This window comes from Diorhabda carinulata, chromosome 1, assembly GCF_026250575.1.
Source record: "Diorhabda carinulata isolate Delta chromosome 1, icDioCari1.1, whole genome shotgun sequence".
NCBI lineage: Eukaryota > Metazoa > Arthropoda > Insecta > Coleoptera > Chrysomelidae > Diorhabda > Diorhabda carinulata.
In genome coordinates this window covers 8712019-8739967 of record NC_079460.1, presented here as the reverse complement: position 1 = coordinate 8739967, position 27949 = coordinate 8712019, and the positions used below count along the sequence as shown (strand labels likewise).

The window sequence follows — 27949 nt, the reverse complement described above, 5'->3', positions numbered from 1 at the left end:
TGTATGTACACAATTTCTTCGAAATATTCCCGTTAGACATTAATGTCCCTTAATTAATAAATTTCTTTAAATAAAGAATTAACTAGAGTAAACAAATTTTCTATTTATCGAGTAGTCACGAATCAGTTGACGAAAGTTGCTCAAGATTTTATACGTAGGGCAATTTATAGTTTATATAAGGAGAACAGGGTTGCGACATTGGAAGTAATACAGCAAAAGGTAGCAAAAAAACTGAATAACGGATGGCAATAACCGAATCGTCAAGAATCGTTCGATGGCGACAAGATTATTGGCGTCAGATAAAAGACTACCGAAGTTCTAATTTATTTAGATGAAAGATGGTTTGACAGTCACGATGTAGTAAATTTCTTTTGGGTTGACAATAGTAAAAATTGGTGTTTGAATGGGTCATGCTCTAAAGGGAATTATAATAGTACACACTGGAAGCAAAGACGGTTTCGTGCCTAATGCAGAAGCAGAATTATTTGAAAAGTGGTTTAATGAACAGCTTTTACCTAACGCGGTAACTCCTTAAGGTACCAAATAGTAGTAGTAACAAAGCTCCAATTTTAGCACTTAAGTCTGAAAAAAATATTCTTATTCCTGTCAGCGATCGTAAGAAAGGCCTAACAAAGAATTGCTTACTGTTGTTAAAGGTCTAAAGTTAGAGTTAACCTATTCCATATCTGAAAATCGAGATATACAAAATCGACTTTTGAAAGCTGGCCTTGCGATGTTGAGGTACTCTATAAAGGTTAATCCTTCTGGTAATGTGATGACGGTTGAGAGTATAGAATAAATTAAACAAATAATTAACTAAACATGTGTCGCTCCCTGCAATTCTTCGTGATTTAGTGGGGGGCATGTGCTCTCGATAAGGTAGATTAAACGAAAATTTGATTGGAGTTGGAAACGGCAACAGTTATAGATTTAGAGTAAACTATATCTCCGTAACCAAGAAGTAGAAAAACGAGTGTTACAAAGAAAATACTTGGTTTTTTAATTGTTTTTAATATTATGTATGCTTATTAATCGCGCATAAGCTATTTTTAGCTTATCGTTTATGTGACTCTGAAAGAGAGAAATGAATCGAAAATAACGTTCAAGTTTCTTGCTTCATTTACTATTGTATGTTTCCGTTATTAATATAAATATAATCGAAATATGATAAGTGTAGAATGCGATATGCTTAAAAAACTGACTTCATAGGATACAGGGAAATTTTGATAGAGATAAATAAGGGGTTAGTATCTTACATAATGACAACGTAACACTATATAAAATTTATTCATCATTTATTAGACCTTCCAAAAATTTCTTATTATATATGACGTGTCCAAGTGACGAATATGTAAATTGTAAACGGTAAGTCATTGACGTATCGGTACAGTACGTACTAATTCACTAATTATTACTGAAGGTAAAATTTTTCACACGGATTCTACATAGTTGCTCACGCATTTCATTATAATTCAATACATTCGGAGAATCATCGTGTAATTATGGTAGGTATTGAATAAATTGTGGTCAGTATCGACGGATGTTCACAAATTGCTATTATCAACGTACCTGGCCAATATCCTCTTATTTTGGATTATTTGAAGGTGAAATATATGTTATAAGAACTTCAGCATGATTTGGGATATTGTAAGTTTACTTTATGTACGGAAATAACCCATTTTTAAAAAAGTAGTTTCAATTTACGTCAATATTATACGAGGGCGATTTAAAGGAAGAGTCACTTTTCGAAGGTTGATAACACTTAAGCTACGGTTAGTTTCTTCCTTATTTTTTATGTTTTCTGACGATTTTATATATATATATATATATATATATATATATATATATATATATGTATATATATATATATATATAATTTGTATTTATCGATAGAAATATTTCTATCAAATGTCATTTTGATCATTGGATTTTGAAATCCACGAATTTAATGTTTCTACAAGAATATAAAAAAATTTAAATCCGCCGCAAATATCAATTATAGTCTATTTCACAAAGGTATAGAGCAATAAAATGGGGAATTCCGTCCAGTTCGGCTCAATTTATAGCTCTATTTTGTGAATTCTAACAAAACTACAAATAATTTAATTGACTTAATGAATCAATTGACTACTGCTACATATTTGAGATGTAAAGATTAAGAAAAAATTAATTTTTCATTAGAACAAAGATCTATTTTAATATTATTCTTATTATGATATTCATGACGAAGGTGATCTATCGATTGATATAAATACGCAAAACAAAAACAATCTTTTTTGTTGAGTGCTGTTATTTTCGCTTTTTTTTCAAGTATATTACCTATTGCTTGTCTCATGATGCTTTTGCTCTCTCCCTTTTTTCACTTGCCTACTTTTGCTTTCCATACTCCCTTCATTAGTCTTGACACCATTCTTTGTAAATGACCCAACCAACTCAACTGTCTTTGCTCAATGAATTCCATGAAAAACGTAATTTCCAGATCTTTCCGTATTTGTTCATTTGTTAACCTAACATTTTCGTTACACCTCTGACACACCTTAAATATTTCATATCTGCTGCTTGCAATGCAATTTTTTCTCTATTAGTGAAAGTCCTTGTGTCGTAGATTAATATTGGTCAGTAAATTGCTTTATAAACATTTAGTTTTATATTTCTTGAGACTTATTTTTTATTTATTAGGCAGTTGTTTATGCTGTGATATGCGTCTTCATTGCCTGTGTTTTCTATTTCCATTCCAAGATATTTAAATGTTTTGTCCATCTATTTCTATGTTTATCGATTTTTGTTTGAGTGCCATTACATTACAGTATTTTCTACATTTATTCTCATACCAAACTGCTTCAGTTTGTTGTTCCAAATGTCAAAGTGTTTCTGTGAATTTTGTTGTTTTCTGCGATAAGGACTATGTCATCATCATATTTGCGGGTTTTTGTATCCAACGCACATTTTCTTTGAATTGGATGAGCAGATGTTTATTATATCATCTAGAAATATGTTGAATTCTGTGGTTAGAAAAGTTTTCTACTTATAACATGATTGCATTTCGTGAGGCAACATATATTTTTATTCTTTCTATACTTTCTCATATTTTTACAGTCAGTACTCTGTCTAAAGCTTTTTTCGTATCAATTAATCCAAATAATGCATCTGTATTTCGGCGGATAGATTTATCAATAATTTTTTTGATTGATATATTACGATCTTGTACATTTCTACTTTTGCGAAATCCACATTGTGCATCATTTAGTGTATTTTTTCGAAAACTTTCATAGAATATACGCAGTAGTGTTATTCCTCTGTGATTGTTACATTGCTTACATCATATAAAACTAACAGATATATTAGTTTCATTACTCATATACTTGTATTTATAAGTGGTTCTCTGCTTTTTAATGTGACCATATAGACACGGATGATGATAAACGTCTGAGACCTTCATTTATAGGTCCACTACAATATTCGTTCTATTGATTCCATAAAGTTGACTTAAGTGTATGCTCACACACTATATAAGTTCGCGAGAAACTCATTGTGCTTAATTAAAGCTTAAACTTCGTCTTTGGGCAAAAACCTACCATGATCGGAAACCAAGTGTGTCACTCTACGTTATCTTATTCGGTTAACTTCGATCAATTTATCGCGTAGTGTAGTGAACCCTTCACTGTAACTATTCCAGAAATGATTAAGAAAATCCCTGTCCTTGTATTTAGCGATTTATCTAATGAGTAAATATTTCACCCTAACGTATATGCAATATTTTGAATAGGAGATAACACAAGAAAACGCTATTGCCAAGGTGGATGCCGCGATTGCTTAATTTTAATCAAATCTTCACACAAATTTAAATTTCAAACGGACGATAAGGGATGACCCTTATCATCCGACACAAACTGTTTTATGTAATATATTATTAAAAGAATTATCATCTAACCAATTCAACCTATAAGTTGACGCATTCCAGATTTTTCACAATTATCTAAAATAAGAGTATAACAGTATATTATTCACGAGTGTATAATGAAGATTATTATTCAGGAGGTGGAGTTTACTGTCACGAGTTCTAGCGAGTGGCATAAATCACCGAGTGAATAATAACGCATTATACGCGAGTATTTAATTTTTTTTTTAGAAAATTTTGTTACATTGTTAGAGTACAGTACAGTATTATTTTATTCTAAGAAATATTTCATGCAATATATTATTGTCCGTTTAATCATAGAACATATATATGGAATATTATAATAATCGTATAATATCTTTATAATAATCAACACAAAAATCTATGTATTAATTTCACAAATATTGGGTATCTAATGTTACAAGAGGATGGTTTTTATTTATAGTTATTAATAATCCCCTTTGTCAGTTCAAAATTCATATGCCATATTATATATTTTCGTTGACTTTTCCGGCAAAAAATTTAATGAGGCAACTTCAGCAGATTCTAATTTCTGGTGGTGTTAAAGAAAAGTCACTTTCGTTGTCTGAAATCTGAACACACAATAATGTTGACAGGTTTGAGTTAAATTTATATTGTTTCAATGGGAACTTCAATTTATACGTTGTTTCAAAAACCATCGTACGTTAAAAAGTACATATACGATTAACACATTCAATGTCTGTAATTGCTCAGTGTTAATGCTCTGTGCATTACATTGCAGGTCACAGGTCTGGTACAAGAAAATTTACTTCTCAAATCTTTTCTTCTTCTACTTTTTGGAGATCTGTCGATCTGTTAATTCTGAAACTGTCTTTGCATCTTTTCCTGAGAGGTGGATTGCCAACTATCTTTCCACCTTTTAGGTGGTCCTCCGGGAGGACTTGAGCCGGACGGGCTGTTTTCTAGGACTATTCTCGGAATTCTGTTCTCGTCCAGCCGTCTTACATGGTTGTACCACTACCTCTTACGTTGTCTTCCCCATCTCACAATGTCTTGTATCCCGCATTGCTCTTTGACATCTGTATTTCTTACTCTGTCTCTTCTTGTTTTCCCCTATATTGTTCTCAGTGTTCTCATGATGGGTCTGATACAAGTCTTGTAGATTCTAATTTTGCAATATTTACACATGTACGGGTTGGACCAGACTATATCTCGTAGGCATCCTGATAGTGCGGATGCTTTGTTAATCTGGCTTCTTAGGTCTTTAACTGGGTCGTGGGTACTTGATATGTCTATGCCTAGATATCTGAATTGCATAACTTGTTCTATGGGATTGTCCTCCACCACTAGCTTACATCTTTTAATTTTTTAAATTGAAAATATTTAGTAGAGTTTTACTCACTGCCGTGATTAGTAGATATTATTAAGGTCGAGCAAGCAGACGTATAATGAGTACATTAAACAACAGTCGTGGATAAACAATTTTATTCCATGAAATCTTTCTCTTCAATATAAAGTAGATTTTCTCAATAGTTTCCGTTCTATATCTGTAAACTTATAACAAGAGGATTTTTTTTATATGAGAAATTTTATTAACTTTATTAATTTAATTTATTAATAAAGCCTACTTACTAATCCAAAATTTAGTATGGTTATTTTAAATATTATAACAGAATAATCTAAATTCTCGTAAATGTATCTGATTTTTCTACCTTTTATTCATCTTTTATGACCATAAGCTGTAAAGAAAAGGGTTTGGACTATGTATATACATACAAAGCTGTATTGTAAGATCTATAAGTACGTATTTGCCAATAAAATTTTGAAATTGTGTTTTATCTTAATTAATTTATTAATTAGGTTAGGTTAATTATTAATTTTAATTGTGTAATCTATTGTGAATTATTCAAAAAATTTGGAACGGCCGCGTAAACGTCGGAATATTGGTTTTTTAGCGGTTGATGAACAATCATTAATATTCAATTATTTTAAATAATTTAAAAACAAACATTCATGTAAAAGTGTTGATGACACAAGGAAATTAGTGGAATCGGCGCAGGAAAACTAAAATTTCAAATAAAAAACATTTAAAAGAAAGACTTTGAAGAAAAGTACATGCGTTCTTTAGAAAATAATTTCCGACAGTAGACTTGTTGTTACAAAATTAGCTTGAGAAGATGATTGAAAATATTTGTAACGTTTTAACACTAGTCTTGTTGGTATGTCACCTCTATAATGAGCTTATTATTTTTTTAGTCAATCCTCAAGATTGTTTATCTGCCTTGATGTTAACAGGTAAAATTTTTCAGTTTGATCAAGGAAACGATTCGACCGTCTTCTATCATATTTGATGTTTCATTGATACTTTGTTGATTGCTGAAAATAACCATTGTGTGAAATCTTTGGTACTATAAATAACTTAATCCGAACATTGGTATTTCGTGAGTTGTCACTAGTCACATTCTTTATTATTCGGCGTTGATTAATTTGTAATTTTTTTGTTTTGATTCCATTGAAAAATACTTCCAGATTCCTATTTTCAATTTTATTGATTTTATCCAAGAATAGTATTACCTTAAAATAAAAAATAGAAACATTTTTCATTAAGTGAATTTTAAAAAACTAAACCACTAGTATCTTTATTATCAAGTTATTTGTATTTTGGATAACAAATGCTTGAGATTTAATATTTAATAATTAGATCTAAATATCTCTGTTTGGAACATCATGTTGAGACCTGCAAATATATTGAAGTGCATTATGATCTCGTTAGGAGATGGAAATCCTTGATTTTTTACATCCTTCCAGTTAATAATCATATTTATTTAGCTACAACTCTTTTTAACTCTACATACAACCTGAGCTTTAAAGAATTCCCCCATAATCTCTGAAACGGTTTGCAAGATTACTATCAATAGCAATCTAAAAGGTTTTGTAATATGGTGATATTTATATTGTAGCTCGTTCTAGAAATTGTTATATCAAATCGACCCCCTTGTAATTTTTAAAATTCTTACAAAATGGTGAATATTTTATTTATAAGCCTAACTGCCATCACTTCGGAGTTATATATAGGGGATCCAATCTTATGGCAGTTGAGAAAATTTTACATTAACGACAGTCGTTTAGATCAATATTATGGCTCACAATAAATATTACTAAATTAACTATGTATAAACTTAGATACAGAGAATGATGCAAAAACTAAAGTTACATGACCGAAGATCAGGGACCGGAAAGTAATGTCGTTTCTGCGCATTTCTATGTTTGATTTGTCAGCTCATTACGAAGTTGTGTCAATATTTTAATGTTATTGCGACTGAATCAGTCCTAAATAATTTTTTTACTGTTTGTGGTGAAATGTGATGCCACATATTTTTGATAATCTGAATAATTTTGATCTCTCTGACTCCTATCGATCAAGAAAACCAACAAAATTAGACAACGACGTATATTGAACAGAAGTGTAATCAAATTTATGTAAGGCAATTTCTAACAATCTGAACCAACCTTGGTCGATCATCCAAAACATTTGCAGTAGATTGGAAAAATAAATATAGCAAACGAAGACACCGATCTATGACATGCAATGTATTGCTTCAACAGAACCGATTTTTGATCACTGGATCACTGGAGACTAAAAGCGGGTCCTATATGAACATTAAATACGTAAAAGGCAGTGGTTCTCCCCAAATCAATCATCACCGAGTACTTCGAAGCTGGGTTTACTTTCCAAAAAGGTGCTTCTTTGTGTTTGGTGGAATATAGGCGGAATTAATCATTTTTAAGTGCTAAAACCTGGACAAACTCGGATGTCTAATGTGCACATTTGGATTGGTTAGGAACTAATCTTCAAACGCAAAATATCTGGTCACCCACTCTATTTTTCACAAAATAAATAATTGAATAAAGCTTTTGAAACATTTCTTTGAAATTTTAAAAGCCATGTGAACGGTTTAAAAGTAATCTGTGGTAATTAAAGAAGGTTTTTGATGGTTTATGTTTCCCTTACTCGCCTGGCTCTTCACCATTTTAAAAATTGTATTAGAAGGAAAAGTTCCACGAGGATAGAACAGGTAAAAGCCACTTCGAATGAAGTATTCAAGAGCTGCTTCCAATAGTGGATTCAACTCAGTATTCAATTCATATCTTATGCTACAATTTTATTTTGTTTGCAATAAAATGATTCACCCTATTTTTTAATCGTACCTCGTATATTATGCGAAAATTTAAACCTTTATTTTTATACCCCAGTAGTTTTCTACTGTTATACCCATGGTGTCAATACCTAGTTATCCAACCGATATTATAACCATTTCTAATTTTAAAATTCCTTAGAAAATTTATGATCTCATAAACTCAAAACCGACACTTCGAAATAATGCATCTTTAGTATATATTCAGTTCCGTAGTGTGGTGTCATGTGACACAACAGAAACCGCTTTGCTAGCCGTCTCTCAAAAGAAAAGCGAAATTGTTCTTTAAATAATACACCGGAAAGCGTAAGTACTTTTATGCCATTTCCTGCCTTGCGCACGTGTGAGGGCACGTATCAAAAATCTGAAGTAGCATAGCATAGTAGCTTATTCAAGCACCTCGAACCCTTTTGAATTATAGAAATTTGAGTCTTTCTCCCACACTCCGAGTTAGGCCAAGTGAAACCTCAGAAATTGAAAATTATGTCAGTTTCACAATTAAATATTTTTAATACTGAACTAGTAACCTTATGGGGGCACATACGTATTTCTATCATATTTATTTGGAGCCAACCGAGTGATATGCATGTCATATTTCATGAAATTAGGGACAATATGAAAAACATTATTACTTTGTTTCTTGTTCAATGCATCATATTTTATTTCATATGGTAATTATATTGATATAATATGTTGCTTAAATTCTTCAAAAAACTTGTTTTTCTTTTGTTTTTGAAATTTAATTTTGATTATTCAATGATTGGTCTAAAATAAACCCACAAAAGCCACCCACCGGAAGATATTAGCTTTATAAACGAGATATAGGATGCATTTTGTGTAAAGAGGTTATCGTTCTAGGTGAGTATACACTATTCAGTAGGGTAAATTTCAAGGGGTAAGATTATCTTATTTGAAAAAATATTAGGAAATAAACAATAACAGAATACAGATATGAATCAGAACAAGAAACATTTTAAAGGAATGTAGTTTCTTATTTTAAAGTATATCAAATGTAGAAGATGAAAAAAACTTGAATATAATAAAAGAATACGAAAAATAATACGTAATTAGTTAACATACATTTTTTGGAAAATGGTCATCAGTTACGTTTTATGTTTTACGAGGGTTGTCTGAAAAGTTTCCGACTTCAACCTAATAATGTCCACACTTTGCGTATGCGATTTGTTGTTAAGATTTCAAAAAATGTTAAAAAATGAGTATTAAACTGGTAGTGAAAAACAATACGCTTAAGCATATCATATGCCATTTACTGACTGAAGAAATGCAAACCAACATGGCGGGTTTTCTATGCCAGTGCCCTCAATACATTACGTAGCAGAACTAATCTATTTTCGCGGTTCATTTAAACTTACAACACGGAATATCTACTGTATTCTATGTTATTAATTTCCACCCAGTTCTGATTTCATAGTTTCCTGAGTTCACTCACAATAAAAAAATTGTTAGAACTGGGACACGATAATTAAGAAAATAATATTTACATATATTTTCAACTAAACCAAGGAAAATTAGTAGATATGATTACAAATCACGTTTTAAATGAAAACTGACAAAACACAGATTTTTCTAACAACGTGAAAAGTATAATGTATAAATAAATACTAACCAAAAACAAAACAGCAATTTAGTTGAACAGATTGCACATCATTTTAATGATATAGATCATTTTGGGGTTCAACAAAAAAAAATATCACAGCACTTCAGTAGTAAAATTACTAATCTATATCAATGTATCATAGTTGAAATAAATGGTTGCAGAGACTTCTTTTGTATATAGAAAGAGCAAAAGTTTTATCTATATAGTCCTGTACCTTATCTATGTATATTTCTTAATTGTCAATAAATGAATTCTTTCTTCACACTATTTTCTTTCATCTATACTCTCCATGTTCCAATTTCACACATCTTCAATGTCTTCAACTCCTCTTTGTTATTCTTCAAACTGTTTTTCAATTTGGATATTTTGGCTATTGTATTCAGATAAATTTGATACATAACCATTTCCCTAGGTGTTAGATTGCTCTTACTACTTCCAGCTATAGTCAAAAACCCGATTTTTTCAACAAAACTACTAATTTCCTCTGGAATAGTGGAATCTGAAAATTCACTTGAAAACTTCAATGATGTTAAGTTATGAACACAGGGATCATAAACTTGATGCTATTCGACGATCATATCAGTGTCTACTGTACCTGTATTTACAGTATATGAATGTTCTTAGTTTACTTTACAGTCATTAACTTTGGCGTAATCTTCATAAACGGAAGTAGACAATGAAGGCAGATGAGAGGTAAGAATAGATAGGATTGCTTTATACTTCAAATATTTTCTATTGAAATTTGTAAAATCACTTTTACACAAGGATAATTTGATGTTGAGTATTAAATTTTACAAAATTCTTCCCATTTAGACGTCAAAAAAGTATGCCTGAGTTACCCAATAAATTAAAACAAGATATCCATCGAAATTGTGAAAATGGAAAAATTGGAGTATCGAGCCATCATCAAGTACCTGTATTTGAAAGGGTTAAGAGATAAGCAGATTTACGAAAATATGCTTAATACCCTTGATGATCAATGTCCTTCGTATGCCACCGTGAAAAATTGGACTGAAAGCTTCAAAAGAGGTAAATTTTCCATTGAAGATGATGACCGATCGGGAAGGCCAGTTTTGTGTCAGTCCTTGAAAATATCGATGCAGTTCATGACATGATTTTATCAGACCGTCGAATTAGGCTAAAACGGATATCTGAAGCACTGAAAAGCACTAAATCTGCTGGAAAAGCTCTTGCTTCAGTTTCTCGGGATTGCCGTGGAGTAATCATGATTGATTTTTTGGATAAGGGTAGAACAATAACTGAAGATTACTATTCGATATTACTGAACACTCTACGGTAAAAAATTAAAGAGAAAAGACGCGGCAAGCTATCCAAAGGTGTTTTGTTTTTGCACACAAATCTCATGTTGCCGTGCAAAAAATTCGTAATTTAGGATTTGAATTACTAGAACAACCCGCTTATTCAACAGGATTTGGCTCCGTCCGACTATCATCTCTTTCCTCAACTGAAAAAAAATTTAAAATGTCGTAAATTTTCTTCCAACGAGGAGGTAATAAAAGCTGTGGAGGACTTGTTTGCAGAGCAAGAAGAAACCTTTTTTTTAAAGGTCTGGAGACGTTGCAGGCTCGCTGTAATAAATGTATCCAATTAAGAGGAGAATATGTTGAGTAATAAAATATTTTGACATTGAAATTTTATTGGTTCTATAGTAGGCTAAGAATTCATTTTTTTGCCAAATACTGGATATTTTGAGAGAAAACATGACCTAGCTCTTGTTCTGAACGCGTTACGTTTATCGTTTACCAACATGTTAGCAACAAAAAAATCCGGCGATCACTAGAAGTAGACTTATCAAATGACCCCAAACAGTTATGTCTCCAGAAAGCCATTCTGCTTTTTATCATAGTTATGTTGCTATAACTCACTAAATACAATACTCAACCATATACCAACAATTTGTTCTGAAGCATAACGTCAAGGATACTCTAAATTGCCCTACAGTCTTCAAAACCACCAACCCCTACCACAAAATGTATCTATTTTGATAGGCTCTAATAGTTCCTTATCTAATTTTTTGTTTTACCTTTAAAGCGAGTAGAGAAAACAAATTAAGGGCGTCTAACGATATCTAAAAATAGAATTTCTAATTTTCACCCGTCAAAAAGAATCTTACTGGATTCTGGTTTAATTTTGAGCTTTTATTAAAAGCCATACAGAACTTGTGTAAACTTGGTAGTATATCGAAATTAACATTTGTTGAATAAAACAGTTTTTTACACCACGACAATGCACCTGTTCATTCATCCTTAATTGTGGCAAAAAATAAGCCAAATTACCTTGCTTCAATACCTTATCCGCCATATTTAATTAATCTGGCTCCCTTCGTTTACTTTATGATCCCAAACTCAAAAAATTGGAAAGCGATTTTAGACAAATAAAGAGATGATGGTAGAAAAAAACATTCGAAAGATTATTTTTTGAATGAATTGAAAAAATTGGAAACACGTTAGACTAAATGTGTTAAAATGAGTTTAAAAAATAAATCCCTTTTACAGTGAAGTTTATTTTCCGTCAACTCGTCCTTGTATTAGTCTGCTTCTCAGAGTTTTCACTGAATCAATTTGTACATCACTACAGAAGAAATTTATTACTCTGTATAAGTGAATGAATTCAAATCAGTGATTGTAATTAATTGTAAAATAGATATATAAATTTCTAGATGTTGAAAGTAGAATTGATTTAATTTGTTAATAATCTTAACGTATTGCTTTGGATCCAGACAATAATTATGTGGCTTTTCAGAAGAAAACATTTGAGTAGAGGTATACGAGTATCAGCCATACTGAACAAACATCTCTACCTATTGAAGAATTTCGAGATGTTGTCGTACCGAAAACGAATAAATATAAATTAAAAAGCGGTTAGTAAAACAAAAGCGAGATTTATAAAAAAATTTCAGAAATGTGACTTAGTCTAGCCCAGGAGACGAAAAATTTCATCGCCTGACTCAAATTGTTCAACAAAATCCTATGTTGTATTTCACTTCAGTAGACCCTGCATAAAGTACATACATTCACATACAAAAATGCAAATTTGCAAAGTGGTTCGGAACCGACCAAAAACCGGTTAAATACCTTAACATCTCATAAATTGAATTAATTAATAAAATTTGAATTGATTTCAAATTAAATTATTTCGAATAATTACATAAAAAATTGCGTATCTGGAAATAATGCTATCGTTAATGACTTTTTTATACTTGTTTTTCAATTGATGATTCTTGAAGAAGCCAGAATTTATGCTCAAGTATCCGTCAACTGTAAAATCGAAGTAGTACGAAGTGATGAAGGAACAGAAGACCAGCTTTACAATGTAGGGATAGATTTCTTATTGTTCATATTATTTAATTGGGTCTCAACCATTCAAGTTCATTAAAATAAAGGGAAAGGTAAAGGGACGGACTCAGTATACGAACGGATATAATAATAATATTTGGTTTAACACTGGTTGCGGCACATTTTTTTCTGGGTTCATTTAACGGGATGGATCAATCCCATCATTGTTCGTGTTTGCTGATTTGTCTCCACTTCTTTCGAATTCTTGTTTTCTTCTTCCATCCTACAACTCCTGCAATGCCTAAGTCCTTCCCTACCACTACTAATTTTTTATCTGGGTCGTTCATACTTATTTCCTTTCGGTTGTCTTTGTTATTACTTCTGGTCATTGCCTTCATACATGTGCCAGACTTCTTTGAGCTTTTATTTTTGCACTATATTCTACCCAATATTTCTTGATGTCGATTTTTATTGAACAATTATTTTTATTATCCTTACTTCTCTTCCATTCTAGTTATACCGAGCATATCTAATGCGTACATTCTTATGTGCCTTATAATTGTTCTGTATATGTTTATTTTTGTTTGTTCAGTGAATATTTTGCTTTTGGTGCCATTATTTTTTCCTTTTCTCCGTTTTATGTCTTCTTTATTGTTCATCAACACGTCCATGTAGTTAAATTTTTGTACTAATATTTCCTATGGTTATTCTCGACCTTGCGATGTTTTTCAAATATTATTATTTTAGTTTTCTTTTCATTTATTCCTAATCCGAACTTAATCACTCCTTCCTCAATATTTCCAACATTATTCTAAATTATTCACCAATACTATAATCATCTACATATGCAACCAGCTGACTTCTTGTTTTCAAATTTTATTTTCGTATTTTCTCTAAAAACGAATTCAAGAACCAGGTTGAACAACGTAGTTGACAATGAATCTAAGTGTTTTACACTTTTGTTTATTTCCAACTCTTATGTTTTTCCTTTTGATATCGGGATACTTTTGTTTGTCATCATTATCATTAATGTTCATATACTTTTTCACGAACCCAACCACATTTGAGTATCTGGAATCGGAAAGAGACGCAAAACAACATAATGATCATTGAAAACTGGAGTTGTTCGTGCAAAGGTGCAATACAACTCCGAACTATGGATATTATCGAAAGAGGTTACAAAGAAACTGGACAGTGGTAGACAAATATACGAAGAAAAATTTTTGGAGACTTCAATATGATTAAGGGGTCCGGAAAAGAACAAATATAGTAAAAATATCCATTTACGCGGTCAGGATTATGAACAAAAGAACTAGGTTCACGGGTTGAACTGCGTTGGAATTTCGAAAATTGTTGTGGAGGGATAGGGTGGTTATTCGTTCATTGGTAAGGAGTGATCCGATTCCGTGGTCTCAATCTGTTTACTCCACGCAACGAATCACCCCTTTCTTTCGGTTGCTGGTTCACTGCTGGTTAGCTCAAGACCAGCAGTGAGTATATTACTAAATGTGTTATATAAATTTCTTCAATTTCTTATTTCTTATACCTTTTGATATTTTTATGTTTCTAAATGTGATTTTAGGTCTCTTCTGTTTCAAAATTGAATTTTGTTTAATAATTATAGGGTGGTTGTTAAAAATTAAATTTTTTTCGACGTCCCCTAAAAAGCTTCTTTTTGATGAAAATTTTTTTTATTCAAAACAACACGTACCTCTACACGATTCAAGTTAATTTTTGGATATAATCATTTTTTTTTCTCTGAAAGTATCTTATTAAATCTGAAATAATTATTTTTTTAAGAATTGAATATAGTTAACAATGAAACACATTCAGTGTTATTATTTTAAATTATGAATTTTAATCTTTTGAGCTTTTTATACGTCTATGAGCAGTTACGTATCAGTTATTATCATGAAAATTCCTTAAAAAATTTCCTATTTCGCATGCATTGGTTAGGTTAGATTATGACAAGATATTCCAAAAATATTTGAGAAGGCGTTAGAACAATTTGATGTAACTTCCATCAATTTTTTTGTAAACTAAATACAAGCTGGTTGTATGAAAATTGTGAGAACTGGTTAGAAGATTCTAATTATCAAGACTCTGTTGCTGTTAAAAACTTGTCAGTAGTGAACGATATTGCAGAGCGAGATGTTAAACTAATGATTTGTTTACAAAAGATGAAGGATAGAAAAAATTCCTCATTCAAATCTTAGATGATTATAGAAGAGAAGGCATTCAAAATTCGGAAGAATTAAGCTTAATTGATGCTTTGAGTGAAGAAATCTGAATATTAAATTAACGTTTGTACCAATATTATTTTGAAATGAAAATATCAATATGAGTATCTCCAATTTTTTTTATTCGATAGGATCAACTGGGAAAATTTTGGAATTTAGATGTTTGTTTATTTATTATTTCGATCAATTATTTTTACTGATTTGAGTTCTATAATTTTTTATATTTCGAATAAAATTGTATTTTTCCTAAAAAATTTCCAAAATAGATTATTATATCGAAAAATCAACTTAGATCGTGTAGAGGCACGCGTTGTTTCGAATTAAAAAAAATTCCTAGTTATTTTTCATCAAAAAGTGTACTCTGTTATATATAAAAATTTAACATCACTCATAATCTAACCAATAAAAATTCGCAATGATTTGAATAGCAAACAGAATCTTAATTTATCTTAATATTCATGTCAAGCGTCAGGTAAAATATTGATTTTTAGTGTCTATGAATTTAATATTTCTAAAAATAGAAAACAAATTCCAAGACACCACAATTTTCAATTAATTAAGTGATTATATATTATACTTTAACTATATTTTCATCAGTCCCGAGGTTTTTTATCAGATAAATTTGCGACAAAACCTAACATGGCAACATTGAGAGACCGAAGATCGTCCGTTAGGGCGGACATTAAAGTAACGTTGTTTGGTTATTAGGAACAGGTGCTTAAGTTGGTTAATAAAAAAAATCATCTTTTTTATTGTTGTCAAAATGACAAAACCTTCATCATTATCATCAATTTTTACATTATTTGTATGCTCCTTGTTCCCCTTACGTAGGCGAAAAAAAAACAATAAATTTCGCGTAAACTAGATTGAAAATTAAATTTTGAATGTAATTGACCTCATATTTTTATAAAATGTATGTAAATAACTTGCAAGTTATTCCTGTTCTTTGTGTCACAAATTTTGAATAATTTTAAATTAATATACGCCCATTATCTTTCAATATTCTTCGTTCAATTGTTGTACTTTTTAAACAACAATATTGACATTTAAAAACATGGGAATGGTTTGAACCACTGAATCTTGATTAAACGAAAGCAAAACAAAATCAGACAACAAAGTTATGTAATTTGAATTAGAGTGGAGAACAATTCAAAAAGTTACGAGTGCGTGTGACCAAATCTACAATTACTTTAGAAAGCTTATTCTTTTTAACAAATTTACTTAGAAATTATATCATTATTATTCACAATGTAATTGCTGGAAATATTAAAATAGTATCTGCTTTGCTGTAGAAATTTTATTGAACGCCAGAGTGTTTTAATATCAAAAGTTCTAAAACGATGTTCAAATAAGTCCTGCGGTTAAAACACAGGATGATTTGATTGTAACTAATATCCATTTTGTATGTATGGATTATAAAATCATAGAAGCTAGACTTATGTATGTCCAGAGTTACACAATAACCATTTAACATATTTCAATATATTTATGAGTATTTGGAAGAAAATTTGTTTATTGCTAAATTGATTTTGATTTTAGGACACTTTTGAACAGAAATTAGGTTTTATAACATAACAATTGACGTATCTCGGTCTTTCTCAAAATAAGACTCTTGACATTGACAACTTGAATCATTATATTAATCAATATATCAATAAATTGTTCCTTAGACGTTATTTTTCAAATAATTTGTTTTTTCATATTTCATGCTTTTTTAATGCAGTTTCATTTTTTTATTGTATGGATGACGTTTCAATCTATTTTCTAAATACTGAGATGTCTGACCTATGTAAACATCGTCACAATCATTATGAAGTACTTGATATAGGATATTACTTCTTTTGTTTTTGGTGGTTTTAGATTTTAGTTTAGTAAAATATTTAGAAAATGTAGTATATTATTTAGGACAATAGTTGTTGGGAAAGTCCTTGTACTAGGGTAAGTAATGTTTTATGTTTTGATGTTTGATTTTTGTTTTGATCTTTCATTGATTAAAGTATCTGATTTTCGTTTTCTTGAATGTGTTATTTATCATTTTTTCAGGATAATTATTTTCTTTTAATGCAATTTTTTTCTTTTTGAATAGCTAAACATCTAAATTCGGGATCTGATAGTTGAATAGCTCTATCAGCAAACTTATAATCATTTATCTTTTTTACCTGTTATAAAACCTAATACATATAATAGTGTCTAAGAAATAAAAACCTAAAAATATACTTTATGTCATAGTTTATTATTTATGATAGATATTCTCATAATCTATTTTTCTATATTCAAATGTTACACACTACTTACTACATTTACTACTATATTTATATTGTTTGTGGTGTGTTTCGATAATCAGATTATCATATTTGGAAACTGATGTGTATTCAGATTTCATAGAATTCATGGAATTACGATCTGAAAAATATACATATTTTTTATTAACATATTTTTAATTCTAGTCTTTGTGTACAAAACAGTAAATCCGATTATTTTTTTAAATAAAATATCCTTTAATGCTTAAACAATTTAATAAACCAATATGATTAAATTCTAAGTACGAACCTGTTCGATTATCTTCCAATTCAATATTTTCAGATTTGTTTTCCAATATGGTTTTTCATTATATTTGCAAAAAACTTTCCATTGTGATGCTCTGTCGAAATTGAGTTCATAGTAAACTTGCGAATGTAAATATTTTCTTCACAAGAAATTACCTTTTTATAATATCTCTAATTATTTAGAATGGAAAATGATTTTGGGTCTTATGGATGTTTTTAATTAATTAATCTTTTGTTTCAGGTAATATTTTATGACAGTGATTGGAACCCAACTGTGGACCAACAGGCGATGGACAGGGCCCACCGATTGGGTCAAACAAAGCAGGTGACAGTCTACAGATTAATTTGTAAAGGCTCTATTGAAGAACGCATATTACAAAGGGCCAGAGAAAAAAGCGAGGTACGTGTTCGGAAGATAAATTAATGAATTATTCCCTTAAGTTTTCTTTCAGATTCAAAAATTGGTTATTAGTGGTGGGAACTTTAAACCAGACACTCTCAAACCGAAGGAAGTCGTATCTTTGTTGCTTGATGATGACGAATTAGTCCAAAAATGTATACTATTTCAATCTTCTATATTTTTTTCTATTACAAATTTGTAATTTCAGATCATTTGAAAATTGAGAACCCCTCAGAGGAAAGCCGGGAAGCAGAACGAAAACGAAAACTTCAGTATAAGGTGAGTACCTCATTTATTTCATATCTATCAGACTTACTGATTATCCTTTTCGAAGAAGTTGCACTTATGCTTATCTCCAAAGAACAAAGTTGTCGCATCCATATGATCCCCATATATGCAAATTTTCTACTCGTTCATCAGAACTTGATTCGTTTGATTAGTTTTTTTGTTACCCGATTTTTGAAAGCTGATTCGATAATTTTTGTAGTAATGCTCAGCAGATGTCTTGTAATTGGCTTTAGATACATACAGGGTGATCGATAAGTACAGTATAATTCAGAAGCAACTATTGAAGTAATTGTAGATATCATGAAACTCAACCACAACATGTGGAGCTATTTTTTTGTTGCTATTTTTTTTCGTAGACTGCAATATTCATTTTTCATCACGCAGGATCGTAATATTTTTTTAAAATTCAAATCAACAATTTGAATAGATTAACTAAGTTGGAATTTCTGGAACAATTGGCGATATTCATACTGAACACACTGTTTACTCTACCACTACACCAACACTCACAACTACACTGTCTGACGCGCGTTTCGATAACCAAGTTATCGTCTTCGGAGACTGAAGGTAGGCATTTTTGAAAGTGATACAATGAGATATAGATTCTTCTACAAAATATATTCTAGGTATATATGCAGAGTGTCTCGATCGAGTCTACAAACAATCTACGAGGATGTATTGATATCTAGTTAGCCTAGACCAGAGGAGAATATGTTGACATTGAAATTTTGTTTGGTTCTGTAGTAGGCTAAGAATTTTTCAATATATTCTCGTACAAAGTTATTGCGACTGCTTGAAAACACAGATCACCAACTTCCTGGAAAAATATCGAAGAACAATAACGAAAGTGATAGAACCGTTAGAAAGAGGCTGGATTAAAAGCCATGATAACATAGCGAGAAAATTAACTTGGGATTTGCTTGGGAATACGAATAGATTTCGTGGTGATCAATTGAGGATTGAGGACGATAATGTTTGTCCTCACGTGCCGTTGTGCAAATGTAAAAATAAATACATTGACCAGCATGTTCTCCAGACCTCAATCAATTGAGCGTGTTTGGGACCTGTTAGGTAGAAGTCTAAGAAGCAGAGTCCTTGTAGGAGAAAATCGGCCGCAATTGGCATCTTTTCTTATTATCGATAATGTTATTTTAAGCATAGAGAAATGGTTTACTGTTGTTTTAAGGGTACGCGGAGGACACAAAATTTTGAGCAGATCTGGAAATATTTCATAACTTTAATGTTTTTGCGAATGGTGTTTTGATTAAAGTTTAATATTCATTATTTTTTTCTTCCTGTAGCTGAGAATGACATTTGAACAGTTATGTTTTCGACGAATCAACCTACAATTGTGAGGTTTTGTATACGTATAATTTTTTTGAATAATAATAATTTTACTTTCCCAGTCGTTCAATTTCAATTTTTCATTACACTCATACTCCTTTCTTTATCTTTTTTTAAATCTTGCTTCAATGCCCAATTCAGTTTTCGAAAAAAGCTTCTATTTTTTTATTGTTTTTTTTTGTTACTTTTTTTCTATCATTGCTTTTTAGTTTGGTAACTCTCTTCAAAATATGTCAAGATGTTCTAAAATATTGTTCTAGATTACCTCTGAAATATTCTCTGTATAATTAAATTTTCTATGTATATCGAATTTACTTCAGATATTTGATTACCTATTTTATTCAATATTTTTTCTTACTTTTATTTTCACTTGCTAATTTCTGCTGCATAGTGGAAAGATTTTGTTGTTTTACTGTATAAATTGGTTTTCTTCGAAAAGTCTCTCGTCTTATGGTTTATTTATCAGCACAAAGGACTATGGTTTTTATTATAGAAATCCATCAACGAACTGTCCTCACTCACAATTTTGTTGAATTGTACAACATTATAGAAATCAATGTTCTCTTGCAACCAAGTTCTATTGATGATTCAGTTTGAAAAATTCCAAGAAACGCTGATTTGTTGACTTTTCTTGGTTTTAAGAAAATGTTTCACGGTTAACCACTATTATTAATGACTCTCATTTATTCTTACAAACCTGTTATTAGGAATAACCTCTTTAGCACCTTACAAATTAGGGTAAAATAAACATAACAGGTACATTTTCGTTTTCAGACAATACCAAGTGGTTTGGAAGTTAAAAGAATTAAGGTAGAATCATCTATCGAGGAAATCGAAAGTGCCCCTAACAGCCCTCGAAGTGTCCATTCTAATGACATTTTGGCAGATGATGCTGTGGACATTTATAATGATGACGCCGACTTGCCGGTTACGAACAGTATGAGTATTTTTCTAAATTGCGATTTAACTTTGTTATGTCATTTGGATTTAAATTTGTAATTAGAAATTTAACAAATACACGTTTTTTGAGTAAAACAGGCTACAAAATTGTGGGAAAATTATTTTTTTTCTTATTATTAGTCTTATATTACCTTTCCATTTTTTTCAAATATAATGTACGTAGTGAGGTCTATGAGCTCTTAGCTTCTTAGCCGAACATAGAAAGAAAGATCATTAAGGAAGAACTTATTATTTTTCAATATATTCTCATTTTATTTCCAAACACTTTTAAGAACGTCAGACTTGAGCTTCTATGTCAACATAGAAATATGATACATCTTTACAGTCAAAATTTCATCGCCTGTTTAATATCAGTGCGCCGTTAAATATTTTACCCCTTAACTAGACCCTCAGGTTTGCGAACCTAAAACTGTCGGACGTGTCCAAATCGGGGCTATATGGTGGGCATTCATTCTCTGTGAGGCCTCAGTCGTATATAATAACCTTGGAAAGTGAAGCAGTGTGGACTGGAGCATTGTCATAAATCAAGCGCATACCTCGGCTGATTTTCTCACGTCTTTTTTCCACAATTTTCTAACGCAACTGACTTGGAACGGGTTTCCTTTCCGATACCACTCCATGGAATCTCTTTTGGATGTCTAATCATACTATCAGAATCAGTAAATCAGTAAAAAGATAGACACAAGTCACCTTTATTGTGTATTTGATTTGTGTTGGTATTAATCCTTTTTCAGTCAAAAATTTCATGAAAGTGCGAAACTCAATTTGAGAGAATGACTTGACTGAGTGGTCGTTCGAGCTCTACTCAAATAAAACTAATCGAAGCATCAAATTGAAATTTTGTGTAAAGCTGGTTTGAGACGTTCAGAAAGATTTTTGCGAACGCACTTTATTTACTATACGATGCCAAGAATTCATGGACCGCACTAGGTACATAAACATAGTTTTTCAATTTCCATCAACAGTATCGCGATTTTATAGTTGAACGAACCTAGTAGATTATAGAGTCGAAAAGATTGTTTCTATTTCAGAATACACTGTATATAACGTTTATGGATCAGCGGTGAAACCAAGAACTCCTGGACGCGGCTCATCTAGAAGAGGACGGCCTAGAGGATCTAGAAGTCGTACGATAGGTCTTAATAGACATACTTCCAATAGTAATGGTGGTTCGACCAGTGGAGTGTATTCATCAGGTAAATTATACTCTCTATCTGTTATGTAACATATAAATTTATGTTTATATCATTTAATAATTAACAAAAATACATTTGTTCCTCGTGAACTATGTATTAATCAGCGAATCTGCGGAGTGAACTGCAAAATTTGTGGGTCAACATAATGAATAGCGTTATGATGATAAAGCTGATACAATTATTATAAAGTGAAGGAATAATTTTTAAAACTTTTCAAAAGTATGGAATTCCGAAATTATCTTGGGAACAACTTACACGAATTTTATGAATCCATAAGTGTTGTGTAATGAAATTTCTTATTCAAAATAAATTATCCCGCTTTTTTGGAAAAAACTTAAGAAATACTGGATATTATATTATATATTCTAATTTTTTAATTTGATTAATTTATATCTAAGCAGAAATTACATAACAAAATCTAGTGCAATACCCGAAGATAAACCTTTAATTGTTTATGTGATGCTAAAAAAATATTTGATATTATTTGGGTTGTAAGCAAATTAGGAATTAAAATAACATACAGTAAAGGAGAGTACAGCAGATGTGCAGTTGACTTCAATGCAACAAGCTATTAGATTTTTAAAAGTTTATATTTCGTGACATATTTTACTGCCTTACTACTTCTTTTCCTCACTGTGGTCATCCTACCTTTCAAGATTGTACTTATAATAGACCTTTTTGTAGGATTTTGGTTAGGATATAATATATTAATGGTATTAGTCGTTCCTTGTTGACTTCTACACACCTCATAACATCATTACAATATTTTTTATAGAATCATTGTAACTTTCCATAACGATTAACGTCAATAGTTTAGCCATTTTAATATATTATTTGAACGTCGATAGAGATATTACTTATTAAAATTGTTGCACTTGAATATAGGGATTTTTAAAGGATTTAAAAACTAAAAGACAGACTAATCCGTTTAAAATAACAAGTTGCTTAATTTTCAAATAAATGAAAGATCTGACAACAATGTATATATACCCGCCATATTACAAAACTTTTTTAAATCAAAATTTATAAAAATTGTTCAAACCGATTCCGAGATGACTGAGGTGTTTCATATTTAAAACTCACGTAGTATATTAATATTTTCCTTCTTTAAAGTCAAATTTTATTTTTTGGGAAATCCCGCAGTGAAATATTCCATTATAGTCCAACGGAGAATAAGTAATTCAAAACATAGACTAAACCTATGTTTTGTGCGACTTTCTCACTCCATTGAATCCGTGAGTGATTTGAATACAAATTTCTATTTTTAAAAAGAAGGAATGTCACGTCTTTTCGAAATTATTAAAATTGTAAAATTTACCTAAAAATAACGTATTCGTAAAACAAAATTTTTTTATCTTGTTTGTTTTAAATTTACTCTAAAAAAGACGATAATACATAGAAAACAAATAAAATGAGTAAATAAATAAAAACTTATAAATAAAAAACTCATCAAAATTAAGACTTAATAATAAAATTATATCATTGTATTAGAAAATATGCTAAAGACTCCCCGTTAATGGGGATTTGGTCAACATATTATCTTAAAAAAATCATCCGATGTCTGTAACACCCGGTGATGAACATTTTTTATTCGAGCTTCAAACTAGTTTGTTGTTTATTTGTAGAGTTTTGAGGTCTCCCGTCCGGATTTACTTTACAGCGTTGCCTATCTATTTAGGTAACCAATTAATTTTTTCTTTTGAAAGGTATATACGCATCTCTTTTCAAATTTAATTTTTTAAATCTATTGTTCGTTGCCTTATTCTAATTATCAAAAAATTAAGTAGAACCGCAAAAAAATAATCAACTGACTACGTGAGATTAAACTTGAATTTTTAAAATGAAATATATTGAAATGTAAATACTTTAATAACATGTTATATAGGGTACTTGCATGGTTTGAGAAAAAAATAGTTTTGGATAGTTCATTTACAACTTTTATTATAATTTGTTTTAATTCAAAAATTTTGTAAGTAGTTTAAACATTTCAGTAAGGCCGTGACATATAGCGTGACGTCATAGGTATAAAATAAACACTGAACGTATGATACAAAGTAAATACGGCAGTTATTCCCTCGGTTATTCTAAAATAACCGTTATTACTAAACTTTGATTAATCCGAAAAATGTTATATAAATCGTGTTTTGTGCCAAGATGTAAAAATACCACGACTAAAACACCTGATAAAGTTTTTTTATGATGCCAAGAAATTCGAATATACTACAAAAATTGTTTGAAAAGCGTTGATTGCTTTGACGATCCTGCGAGATGTAATCATTTCTGTTGTCAGGATCATTTTAATGTAAGTGAGATTCAAATTTAACTTAATATTTCAATAGTTACTGAGTTTATTATGCTTTTAATTTTTAACGTGATTATGTAATAATGTAAGAACTTAACTTATAAAAGGTTTACTCACTTTATTCTTATATATAGAAGAACGTTTCATTTATACATAACTAATAAATTATAACAGCACATGCTACGTTGCCGGCAACGATAACCTCGTGATCATCAAGCAGGCAACTGTTCAATGCTTTTATTAAACCTATGACGTCGCAACTGAAAACCAATGAGAATAGTTTTTTTATGTAGTTCAAAATTTGAATTCTTTACTATTTTCAATCAAATATATAGATATTATTTTTTCACTTTGAATTAAATATTTTACTTTCTGACATTCTTTCATATCCAAACTGAAATAAACAAAAAAGTAAATACTTTTTATGAAAGTACCCTATTGTTAAAGTATTTCCAAACAATAAATAGATAATTAACTCACGTCAAAGGAAACTTTATAAGTATATATTGGTCTAGTAGCTATAATAACACAAACATAAAATTTTTAAAGAAAATTTCGCCATTGGCCACCTCACAGAATTTCCAAGAGTCGTTTTTACTACCAACATACTAATAATATCTATGAGAAATTCCGTCCAAATTTCCCATTTGACAATTTATCTTATTTACTCCGGATATCAAATTAGAGAAATCTCTGAAATATTTAAATTTGCGGCAAAAGCTGGCCCAAGGTCCGTGTCCTATTGGAGTCCTAAACTAACTTTATATGCAAATACTTAATAAATTTAATTTATAATATGAAAATAATTCAAGAGTAGATACCGTAATATATATGTCGACGTCCATGTGCACATTTACCATCTTTTCCAGAGAATATACTAACAGATTCAGCATCGTCGATATCTTCATCACAGTCATCGCCGTCCAGTGCATTTATGGACGTTACTGTGAATTCTAGTGGACCTAACTCGAGTCCTCAAACAACAACAACCCGAAGAGGTCCTGGCAGACCCAGACTAAAACCGGGTGGTCCATCAAATGCTGGTTCAAGGGGTACATATAGACCCAGAAAACCTGCCAGACCTCTACCAGTACCTTTACCTTCAGATGGTACTAATTTAAACTCAAAAGAAAATAGTAATGCACAGTATTCCAGTTATTCTTTTTATGATTTTCCTGATGATTAAGTTATTTATCCTACTTGTTTTTTGAATTCCATCTTTCACAAGCTGCATCTATCACATCATATAGAACTTTAGAAATTATGTTTCAATTTTAGTGATTTCACTAAGCAAGTGTGATGCTAAATATTGAAGTAGTAATAATTATAGATAAAATATTATTCATAAATGTCATTCAACTTATTCAATATTATCAAATGACTGCTTCAAGTATCTAGTATAAGGAATTTATAAAACAAATTTGGTCTACGTGAAAAAAGAATCGCTCTATATCGTATATTTATAATTGATTAAAATATTTTCTGTAACTTTGGTTAAAAATTGAGGTCCCTTATAAAGGTCTCTCTAGAAATTTGATGGTTACTTCAAGTAAATTGCAGGGAGTTTCAAAAAGGTAGGTCAAACATAAATTAACCGTTTTTGGGACCAAAACTAACTTGATTCAACCTTCATATGAAATTTAGGTGTGCAAAGAAATTTCTAAATGTTTTGTTTTTTGTTGCTACAATTGTTAAATGGTAATGTTGTGGGCTTAGAGTCTCTCAACTTCCATAAAATTTTGCAAAGTCCAATGATAGGACGATATAATAATAAGATTTTTATATATCATGTTTAACGATTCTTAAAATTCTCGAAAAAAATCAATAGATAGTATGATGAAGTTTTTTTTGGCTCCCACATTTAACCTACCTTTTTGTTAACATCTATACATTGTTTTATTGAACATTAGAAAAATGTAAAACATATTCGGTTTGATAACAAAAGGATGAATACGTTCTGTTGATGTTACTGGAAGAAAGATCGAAATTTATTCAATTAAAGATTTAAAAACGAAATTATCCAAAATATTGTAGGTTTCTTGTAACTTGACTTATGTTCACATAGGCTTCATTTTTCAGTAGCATCTACTTGAAAATACTGTTATGTGTAAACCTTATTACTTTAAATTACACTCATCAAATTAATCCTTAAGACTGATTTATAAACATAATGATGAAGAAATAGTTACCAATTATTCTGGTGCAAAATGATAAGTTAGGCTCTCTCAATTAAAGAACTCTGCTCAGCACTATTCTTCTATGTTCAATACGCATATAATTGAATCCAGTACCCTGGACTACTTTTTAAATTTTATCTCACAAATTCTCATATTCAATCATTTGTTTTATTATGTTTAGAGTACTACGGGGAAGTATCATTCTACCCTCATTTTATATTTCTATACATATAAATATAAATCATACAACAAAACATATAAATGATTGTGGCTATTTTTTAAATTCCAAATTTTTTGAAAATATTCTTGTCCTCATTTTATAACTAACAAAGTCTAGAAATTTTGACGCAAATATGAAGAGAAAGTCAATTTGTTTTTCCACATTTGATATCGCATTTTCTTGTTGCTGAATATATGTCATTATAATAAAGTCTTTTTATAAAATTATATCTGTTATATATAATATCTTGATTTAAAGTTTGGATAAATGTGCTAATAACTTTATACTATTTACTTGTTGAATTTTTCATATATACTTTTTTGGAATTATACATTGACACTCCATGCCTGTTTTTACATATATTTTTCCAATATTCAATGATAGTGTATACATATACATCAACGTCTTTTTTTAATTTCTAATTGCATATAGATCTATAAACTTTTGTATTATTTTTCAAGAAATATAGTTTACGAAATCTATAAAATATAACGTAAATTAGGCAAAAAAGCTGTATCATGTTTTTTTAATTATTTTCCAATAATTCTGGAAATGTATTATTCTAAGGTTCCTTTAATTGCTATTTGCAGATATATATATATATATATATATATATATATATATATATATATATATATATGTATGTATATGTATTCAAGTTGTTTTGACCTGAAATTTATGTACTGTTTTTATTTCTAGTTGTTGATTTTTCATATAAACACTGTCTTAAATTATACACATACATTTTTACTCCATACTTTATATTTATAAATTTTTTCCAAAGAACCTTGGATAATTACGTGTATGTACATATTGTAATGTAATAATAGAAGTATTGATGTAAGTATTGATTTGTTAAATAAATATTTTTGAGACACAACTCATATTTTTCTCCAACTTTTTATTTCTTCCAAATTTTGAGGATTTATCTTCGGACTTTGATATCACTGATCCATTGATGGACATACCAAAACCTTTTAAATTTGTATCATATTATTTGAACATTTAATAAGTAACTCAGTTAATTATTTATAAACATGTCGCAAAGAAGGTGAAAGATTCACTCTTGCACAACCAAGTTGAAAGGTAATATCAAAGTATCATCGTGAACATTATTTTTTTTCCTTTTTTTGTGTTGGAAAAGTGGATTCCCTTTTTATCAGGACGAGTTTGGGATCTTTTTATTGCCAAAAGATTGAAAATTGGGCTAATAGAACAGTCAGTGACGTAGGCTGAGAATGAAATGGTTATTTTTAACGTTTTGAGTGAATCTTAATTGTATAATT

General features: G+C 30.2%; 1 protein-coding gene across 1 annotated transcript in view; it reads left to right on the top strand.

The window, feature by feature from the left end:
* Window positions 1-27240, top strand: part of LOC130895828 (chromatin-remodeling ATPase INO80) — a 48200-nt gene extending 20960 nt beyond the window's left edge. Inside the window, exons 15-20 of the mRNA XM_057803382.1 lie at window positions 18018-18176; window positions 18229-18331; window positions 18385-18455; window positions 20583-20745; window positions 21800-21964; window positions 25136-27240. Coding sequence (XP_057659365.1) covers window positions 18018-18176; window positions 18229-18331; window positions 18385-18455; window positions 20583-20745; window positions 21800-21964; window positions 25136-25452 — 978 coding nt within the window. The 3' untranslated portion in view covers window positions 25453-27240. The remainder of the gene's footprint in view (window positions 1-18017; window positions 18177-18228; window positions 18332-18384; window positions 18456-20582; window positions 20746-21799; window positions 21965-25135) is intronic.
* Window positions 27241-27949: the final 709 nt, after the last annotated feature.